Below are 9,798 nucleotides of genomic sequence, written 5' to 3'. Positions count from 1 at the left end.
TCTTTATTCGTTTATTCTTGTATTTGTATATTATTCTTTTTTATTTTCATCATGACCGTTTTTAACTGCTTTTTACAGTTTCATGTCAAGCACTTTGAATTGCCTTGTTGCTGAAAGGTGCTGTAGGCCTTACCGCCTCAGCCTGTCAGTCAGTCCCCAGGGCAGATAAACCACCGTTGTGCCTGCTTGTCAGGAAGTGTAACAGCAACAGCACCGCGACCGCTTTCGCATCGCCGTTAACATCATATCGCAGCAAACGCTGTCTGCGTGAAGTTATGAAAAACTGTAACCACACTTGCAACCACTTTGTCGGTATTTCCGTGACTCACCGGAGCTCCGATCTCTGTTGTATGCAGAGAGGACAGATAAGCTTGCGCTTACGAACTCCCAGGTACCGAAATTTCCACGTTTAATGTTTGAAAAAAGGGGCCAAATTAACTGGTCGCACATGTGCGACTGGATGTAAAATTCAGTCGCACACTCTCAAATTTTGGTCGCAAATTGCCATTTGCTCGAAGTCTGGAGCCCTGCAGTGGCAAGATATTAAGGAATATCAACATTCATCTTAAATTGTTTATAGGTTTTTCCACTGACAAGTCAGAACAGACAAGTTTTTTTTCGGGAGGGGGACTTAAAGAGACAGGCCCTAAAACGCAGTGTTTCAGACAGAGTTAAACACAGGTATATTCAGACTGACACTATGAGAAAAACATTTTTTTTAACATCAAAGCATGTAAAAATGTTCTAGTCGTAATCCAAAATATGAGTATGAACCTCAAAATGAGCATAATATCCCTTTTCACATACAATAAATGTGAAGTATGTTCTCATTCATAATTGAACATATTGACTTATGAACTGTAAATCTAAAGTTTGAGTTTCTTAGCTGGTCAGATGCTTTATGCCAAGAGTATTTTCACAAATGGCATTTAATGTCTACAGTCCTTCAACATCTTTAGTGTTCATACAGATTTACATTAGTTTGTCTAATACTGTCTGTGCTCTTGTATTAAAAGTCTACACTGATGAACATGTTCCATGTATAATACAGCCAGGTGTGAAGGGTTTGGAAATATTACTCTTTCAGCCATTCTTTCACACCCTGAATTTAAAGTTTTATTTTGTAACTCCTTCGGTTACCAGATATCAGGGAATGTGAGAAATTATTTTACAGCAAAACTGCAAACATTTGTGTTCACACTTCCGATTTTCAGACTCTATTTGTGTGCGTGGGATGTGTTTTCCCCAAAGCAGGCGTTTCATTCCAATTCCAATCTGCAGTAGTTTTAATTTCATTGTTCAGTGAGAGTTCTGTGCAGGATGAGATGGGATGCAGCACGTTATCAGAGGGGGAAATGTTATTCTTTTTTGAGTGTGATACTGTAGCTGTCTGCCAACTGAATGTGCCTATGAATAATTCAATGGATTTAAATTAAATTCTAATCCTAATTCTTATATGATTCAGTTCAATTACCCCCGCTTTCTAACTTCCCATTCAGTTCAGAGAAATGTAATGTTGATACTCCACACTTCGACACACACAAAATTAAATTGGGTTGGACTGAATAATTACAGAGTAGCCTATAGCTATACACGTGAGTGATAGACAGGAGCAGATCACTGAAAGAAAAAAAAAGAAAAAGATGAATGCTGATTCTGTGAAACACACCAATACAATTCAATTAGCTATTACATGCATGGCTAAGTAGTAGTTGGGTGTTTGAAAAATAATAATCAAAGTAATAATAATAATAATTTAGCCCTAAATTGCAAAACAAAGCTGATAAATGTTTGACTGGATTGACTCATTTGCTCTTAAATATCCATTTGTTTTGACATAAACTATTTTATATTACCAAATTGGATTTCATAAACATCATTCAACTCAACCACAACCATTTTATCATATATTTTTGTGCAATACTCTCTCTGTTCAACTGGTACTAAGAGGAAGCCTATTCAATTAACCACGCCAAACATTTGTAGGAAAATGAAAATGCATCTACATTATTTATCAAAAGCTCTTACTGTAGGTGTAAACTGTGAGGTGGGTATTTTCCTGAATCTAATCAAATTTCAGGTAAAAAAGAAAATATATAACAGCCATAAGATGTCTTATGATGTCTTAAGATGTCTTATAATCTACACTGCAGTCACAAATGGGTAAAAACTGTCAAGTCGAGAAGCTCTTTTTCAAGGCAGCTGCTTTAGTGAAGGGATTTCTAAAAGGGATGCACATGGTTTATTGAAAACCTTCTCCAAAGCCTTGAAAACAAAGACAAAAAAAAACCCTGGCAACCCAAAAAGGCAGATGGTGTGCAAAGCTAAAAATGTTAGTAAGAATATTCATGAACGTGAGGAACGGTACCTCGTTGACCTTGCATTCTTTGGACCTCCTCCCCCTTCCACTGTGGCAGAAAGTGCATTACCCTACTCGGCTATTTCATATCCACTGGCAGCACTAGCAGAACAAAAAAGATGCCATTCTGACAGTCTATGACAGGAGCACTGCCCTTGTTTGTCGCTTGAAGAGGCTCTGGAGTGTGTGTGTGTGTGTGTGTGTGTGTGTGTGTGTGTGTGTGTGTGTGTGTGTGTGTGTGTGTGTGTGTGTGTGTGTGTGTGTGTGTGTGTGTGTGTACGGGTTTGTCTGCGCATGCTGGTTGAATGCTTACACTGTTGAACTGTGACACCCGGTCAGATCCAGACACTTGTTTTTTTTAATAAGCTTCTTCCTCCAGTATGCCAACAACTCATCAAGGGCAAAGAGCAACAAACACATCCACACACCGCCATTACGAAGCGTACACATACACACGAGCGAACACAAACAGGAGACCTTGAGGATTCAGAAACGACTTGCAATACAATCCACGGACTCGTCATCTACGCACGACCCTCAAACTGTGACGCATCCCACCACCGTTGCGTTAAAGAACTGAATTAAAATAGCTCACGAGGAGTGAATGAGCACTGATAAAGGTTTTTTTTTTTTCGACACAGCATAGAACATTCTGTCTTTTTCTAAATTATCCCTCTTCAAGAGTGTGTGTGTGTGTGTGTGTGTGTGTGTATGTATATGTGTGTTGTGTGTGTATTTCCCTCTTATTTGCTTTTTCCTTTACCTTTTTTGTGCTCTGTTAGTTATTATGGCATTGTCCCTGATGGGACAATAGCACACACACACACACACACACACAGACACACACAGACACACACGTACGGCTGTCATACAGTGGTTGGTCACAGGAGGGTAAATTGACCTAGAATCTCACGAGTGAGCCACAGCGGTGGAGAAGGTTAGAACATCTTATGTCAGATAAATGTGTGCTTAAAGATGTTGTTTCTGCTGGTACTTTATCTGACTTGGTACACACCCATATGACATATACACACACACACACACTTCTAGAGTAATTGTCTGTCTGGCAACTTGTGTGTCTGTTCTGCTGCCTCAACTTAAACCAATTTGCACTGATGTGGACACCATCAAGTGGTAAACAGAGAGACAGAATGAGCATAACAAGCAAAACACTGAAGCTAAAAAGAACAAGGGGGTGGATGTACTGCAGGGAAATTCATGAGGGAATTACGCTATCAAAACAGAGCAAACCAACAGACGTTTTGTTAGCTTGACCCTGTTTGCTGCTGTTCAGTTTTGTCTTGCGAACCACTACAGGACCCGTGCTTTTCAGCTAATATCCATGCATCGATAACATTAGCTGTCCTTGTGTCTGGAGACAAATGTCTAGAAGAAACAGGTCTACAAATCAGCAAACGGGGCCAACAAAGGACAAAAAGTAACCATTTGTGACTTGCATGAAAGCATCTGAGAAGCTACAAAATACACATAAAAAGTTCCAAACTAAAAACTTGAATTAAGGTCATTTTAAGTATTTGAACACATAGCCAATGTCGCTTTTTCAGATGGACACAGTTTCCGTCATGAAGGGAGTTAGTTAACAGCCATAATACTTGGATATATAAATTTGTTTGACCAATTTCAAACATGCTAAATAAATAGGTACACAGATTTTTTCAAATTCATGAAATTTTTTTGTAACATATAATCAAGAAGAAGCTGTATGATTATTTTCTGGCAGTTCAATTCCAGATTCTCAGGTATTCTCACAGCCGTTCATCAGCAAAAAAATAATAAAAAAAGAAGAAGATTGGAGCGCCGGCCAGCATGCTTACTTTATCTATGTCTGACCCAAATCCTCAGCTGTTTGTTTGTAAAGCTGGCTAATGCAGCCTTTCACAGGCGCTGCACGAGCCAAACCTGCAGAATAAGCAACAAGAGAAAAACAGAAAGAGAGGGCGAGGTATACGGAAAGAACCAAATTCAATTTAGCCAAATTAAAGGTCAGGGCAGGGGGTGGATGTGAGTGAGGAGGGGCAGTGAGAGGAGAAAGCAGATGAATTGGAGTGTGTGTTCGAGTGGTAGAAAGTGGTCAAGGCCCAGTGATCAGTGATTTGACCAGCAGTTAAGGGGCTTGTTCAGAGGGGGGGGAGGGTGTCAGCAGACATGGTGGGGGCCCACTTATACCCAAACTTCACTGCAGCCATCAGACAGCACACACTGTGGGAAAGCCCCCTTTGACATTAATGAACTCTGCATCCGACGGAAATCATTCAAGCCAAAAACTTTTCAAGTTTAGTTATAGCTGTTTAAGGCACACGCATGGTCACCTTACTGGTGGGAGCTGAATGTGTTACAATTCAATTGCCGTCTTATGTGTCAACTTGTGAAAAATGTAAAATGAGTTAAATGTACACTGACATACATTATAGGTTTTTAAGTAATGACTTCACCCCATAAAACAACGAAAACAGAAAGAATTGTTGTTTATTTAGCTCCGGTTTTGGTTGCATTTGTTCACATCATAAAATAAAAAAAAATTGTATATATAGACATATGCATACCGCTAAATGTAGTCCAGATGCTTTTCCTATCCTTTTTTTTTAAAACAGCACAGTCTACAGACGATCTTGTCTGACACGTTAGGTTTAATTTTGCCAAATTTGGTGGGGATTCGGAATGAATTTCGCATTAATTGATCAGCAGACTTTTTTAGACTTTGAAGGAATAGTGGACATTTAACGGGTAGATATGAAGCAAAAGCCAGTAAATGGTTAGCTTAGCTTAGCATAAAAGCTGGAAAAAGGAGGAAAAAGGGCTAGCTTAAAGCTCACCTATAAACATGTTATATCTCGTTTCTTTAATATGTATAAAAGTCGCACTGTAAAAGTTACTATTTGCGGTATAATTGTGGGTTATATGTTATATATATATGGCTACTTATTGGCCGGGTGCAGTGACTTCCTGGAAGGGTCGTTTTTAGACTTTTTGTTTTTGCACAGATTTAACAGATGGCTAATTCAGTCAGCTTTATAGGTTCTGGTAGGCAGATCCTTTTTTTACCCTTGGACAGAGCCTGCTAGCTAAATTCCCCCTGTTTCCAGTCTTAATGCTAAGCTAAGCTAACCAGCTGCTGACTATAGCTTCATATTAAACGTACAGGCCTTAGAGTGGTCCTGTGTCGATCTTCACTGCAAGAAAGTGAATACACAAAATGTCAAACTACAACTACAAAACCATATTTAGCAACCACTGACTACCATCAGTTACAGCACAAAGCCTCGGTGGGTGGGAACTGCAGTACGTCCCTTTTTTCTTATCACTTTTGGTTTGCCTCACAGATTCTGTCCCGTGGATTTGTCTTTTATTTATAATTTTAGTTTTCTCTCTCTCTCTCTCTCTCTCTCTCTCTCTCTCTCACACACACACACACACACACACACACACCCTCTCTGTCACTGCGCTGTATTTATAACCCCATCTATCAGCCAGCCCCAGCAATACATGACACTATTCTCTGGACCAAGACCGCTTAACTGCCCCCCAGCCATACATTATGATAGGATGAGCGTGTGTGTGTGTGTGTGTGTGCATGCAGGTGTGCATGTGCATGTGCACATACAGTACGTCCATGTGTGCCTATGTTAAGCCAGATATAGGAGCTCCGCCTCATTACAGAAAACATACAGTGGCTGTCCAACTGCCTACAGCGCTACTGAAAGTCAGAGGTCAGAGAGAGAGACAGAGAGAGAGAAGAGAAGAAGAAGACAAATGGGGAAACAATCAAGGAGAGAGAGATGGAGGAGAGAAGGGCAGATATGAAAGGAGGGGGATTAGAGATGGATCGGAGGGGAAGAGGTAGACGAGAAAAACAGGAGGGTGCTGGCGCTTGCTGTCTGTCTCCGCTGCTCTCTGATGAGAGCGCAGATCTATATCCTCTTCTGTCCAAGGTCATGGTTGTTACATGGGAGCATTGCAATCTCTCCGACTCACACACACACACACTCACACACACACACACACACTTGAGGTATGGCTCTGCCGATAACTACAAGCAACCATTATAGATTAAAGCAATTAAAGCAGAGGAGACCTTTGACCCAACATTATACCACAGTCAGGACCTTGTGTGAATCATATGATGCGTGTGTAAAATGAGGGCATGCTTTACATGTGCTTGCCTCTGCACTAACTGCTCACCCTCATGTTAACCTTACAAAGCATTAGGACTATACCATAAACCACAGTGGAGTCATGTTTTTCCCATGTTTAGTTGTTTTTCCTCTCCCTTTCTGCCCATTCTTGGTAATTAATTCAATTATACGTCCGTTTGCGCACAGTCTTCAGGCAAATTTTGGAGTTAAATCATTCATCTAGCTCTATTAGTATATTCGAATCATTATGCAAGTGCAGTGGAAGGAAGCACGGGGCTCCCAGTCATGCTCCTATGTTTTCCAGGATTGAGGAGGTATATTTAGAGAGAGAGAGAAGGAAGACACAAAAATAGAAATAGTCTGCTCCCTCCCCCCACCAGGAATCTGCACGAGGATGCAGAAAGGGGGTGCAAAGAAACAACAACAAAAAAGAGAGAAGACACATGTTCCACCTTGTCAGAAGGGACATGGGAGGAAAGTAAAGACGGGACGAGCACAGCGGGACAAAAAAAGGAACCACGGGAGACCTGTGAGCGTCCACCCTGCTGTTACATCAGTATGCCCTCAGGGTTCAGACACGGGGTGTGTTGGGCTCCCTCTGCTGGTGCACAAAAACTCATCCACTCCTCTTCCTCCTCATACTGTTGATAACAAAGACCTTGAGAGGATGCTCTTCATCAAAACAACTTATGAATGAACCCTTTTTCCATCACGTCTCATGTACGCATGCACTTTGCTTCAAACTATTGTATCAATTCTCCGGAAGCACCGTGTGCTGCCGGTCCACCCTCCCAACTGAGTTTCTTCTAAATGCCAACAATTTTGGAGCAGATCGATCAATAGCTCTGGTAGTAAACCAAGCTTGTTGACAGCTTAACACTATTTTCCCGCTAACACTATCAACTCTTTCAAATGGGGCTTTGTTCTTAATTGAGCCTTAAGAGCTCTACCTCTTCTTTTATGGCAGCCTCGCTTCCACTCGACAGACTCAGAGGGAGGATTTCCTGGAATGATATGACTACTGAGATATGTGGGTGGAGAATATGCACACTCATAGACAAATATAAGATACACACACGCACGCACACACACACACACACACACACTGGTACAAAGAAGAGCAATTCCTCAGCTGAATGTGCAATCACAGCATGAAAACTGGCAGGCCGAACAGGTAAATGCAGGGCATGGAGTGGCTGAAACAAAAATGGCTTCATTGGTTTATTTTTTTTTAACGCGTACACACCCTCCAAAGACACACACAAACCCGGGCAATGGGCTGGACTGTGTACACACCTTCCACACACACACAAGTCGGGCTAAGGGCTTAGTAGGTGCAAATTAGGCCAATAATCTGACACAGCAGGACAGAGAAATAACCGGATGAACGACCAAGTCAGTCACACACAAACGTGGACTGCCTGGCAGATTGTTTGAAAAGTGTGTATTAGCCATTAAAAAAAAAAAAAAAAACCAGACCCTTTGTTCTGTGTGAACTCCACGGGGCTGTGACATACATTTTAGCGGCATGTATGCACACGCAGCTTATGCTGTTAAGTCAGCCAGAGACAGGAGATCCCATCAAAGCTGTCATTGTGTGCATACTTGTGTTAAAGGTGTGTGTGTGTGTGTGTGTGTGTGTGTGTGTGTGTGAGAGAGAGAGAGAGAGAGAGAGAGAGAGAGAGAGAGAGAGAGAGAGAGAGAAAATAAGTAAGAAAAGACAGAAAATATCAATGAAAGGCAAATCATCCAGCTCATAACAGGGATGGAGATCTTTGTTGAGCAACACAGCAGGACTGACTGGAGCTTTGGGGAATACCCAATGAAATGATTCACAGAATGACAATCCAGTCACAGCTGTATCATCTCCAAGCAGACTGTCTGACAGCCAGCCAGCAAAAAAAAAAAAAAATTCAAATAGCCTACAATTTGCTTTATAAATCAGTTATTGTGAAAATAACTTGTGCACACCGCTCTGTTCTTTTCTCCATTTAGTGCAACTTCCCATTAAACAAGCCAGCTCCCCTGTTTCAGCCCACCAAGCAGCAGTCAGGAGTAGTTAGTGAGTAAATGCATTGGCTAATTTCAGGCCGAGCATCGATGTTAATACAATAAGTGAGAGAGGCTCAGCAGCAGCGTGTGACAAATTTAATTTAATTGCTGCTCCTCGTTTGCAGACTGAAGCAGTGTGCTACAGCAGAAAAAAAAACAACAACATTCATCAGTGCTTTATAATGAAGATATTAATAACTAAGAGGGGTTTTGGCAGACATGCCAATGTTGTTTTGGCGTAATCTTTATAAGTTAGGCTACTTGAATGCAATAAATATAGTTACAGAGATTAATAACATGCGAAAGAAGCTTTTCCCGCTGCCAGAAAGTGAAATGTCTACATAGCCCTCTCTATCTTCAGCATGGCAGTATTGTGTATATGTCATACAAATTTAATGTCAGTAAGCTCGGAAAAAGAAAAACGTGACGAACATCCACCCCCCCACCCTCACCCCCCCTCTCCGCTTTTCTTTATGCATGATTCATAACCAAGCCGAGCACTTAACGGGAGTCTCCGCCGCTGCGCTCCGCTCCTTCCCCGGTAAGTGGAACCGCGGGATGGGGCTCCCCAGCCGCCAACACTGCGCACAACCAAGTCATCTCACTCCACCTAAGGTTCACACAAAACCCCGCCAGGACACCCACCTTCATTCTCCGGGTAATTCCGTAAGGCTCGGCACGGCGACAACGCGTGAAAAAGGAAGAACAGGGAGGACGGGAAGAAAAGGGATGGATAGATCCACAGGACGCGTGGTGGTGCCATTTTTCAGGCTGCGCTGCGCCCTCGCTGCATCCCTGTTGGCGGTGTCGAGTCGGTGAGCGCAGCTCTGCGATTGAGGGGCGAGAGAGAGAGAGAGAGAGAGAGAGAGAGAGAGAGAGAGAGGAGGAGACGCTGGGAAGGAGGTTCCACAGCCAGCCAAGTCCTGTCAATCAGCCGCCTGACTCTGGGGTGGTATAGTATAGAGGCCTTTGGAGACTCCTCACATAAGGTTACACTGTAAAAAAAATATCCATCTGAACATGTGATTTAGCCTGATATTGACTTTAAAAAAAGTTTTTTTTCCTTTTCCACTCCCCAACCAATCAGTTAATCAGTTTTGTGCTTCTAACGTAATAATAGGATATATATATATGTGTCCTAAACCAAACCTTTTATGGGATTCGATGATTCTAAGCAAAACAGGGACAGCTGTGCATCCCATCCCCCTTTCAGGAGCAGTGAAAAGTGGTCGC

At 42.1% G+C, this 9,798-nt stretch overlaps 1 protein-coding gene across 3 annotated transcripts in view; it reads right to left on the bottom strand.

Moving 5' to 3' along the window:
- epha4b (eph receptor A4b) overlaps nucleotides 1–9,391 on the bottom strand; it is a 96,129-nt gene extending 86,738 nt beyond the window's left edge. For all 3 annotated transcript variants that reach the window (XM_028592831.1, XM_028592832.1, XM_028592833.1), the window contains exon 1: nucleotides 9,211–9,391. In XM_028592831.1, the coding sequence (XP_028448632.1) occupies nucleotides 9,211–9,328 (118 nt within the window). In that variant the 5' untranslated portion in view covers nucleotides 9,329–9,391. The remainder of the gene's footprint in view (nucleotides 1–9,210) is intronic.
- Between the last annotated feature and the right edge of the window lie 407 nt (nucleotides 9,392–9,798).

Source organism: Perca flavescens, chromosome 12 (genome assembly GCF_004354835.1).
Source record: "Perca flavescens isolate YP-PL-M2 chromosome 12, PFLA_1.0, whole genome shotgun sequence".
Classification (NCBI taxonomy): Eukaryota; Metazoa; Chordata; class Actinopteri; order Perciformes; family Percidae; genus Perca; species Perca flavescens.
Note: the sequence above shows the minus strand (reverse complement) of the source record. Positions and strands in the feature narration are given on the sequence as shown.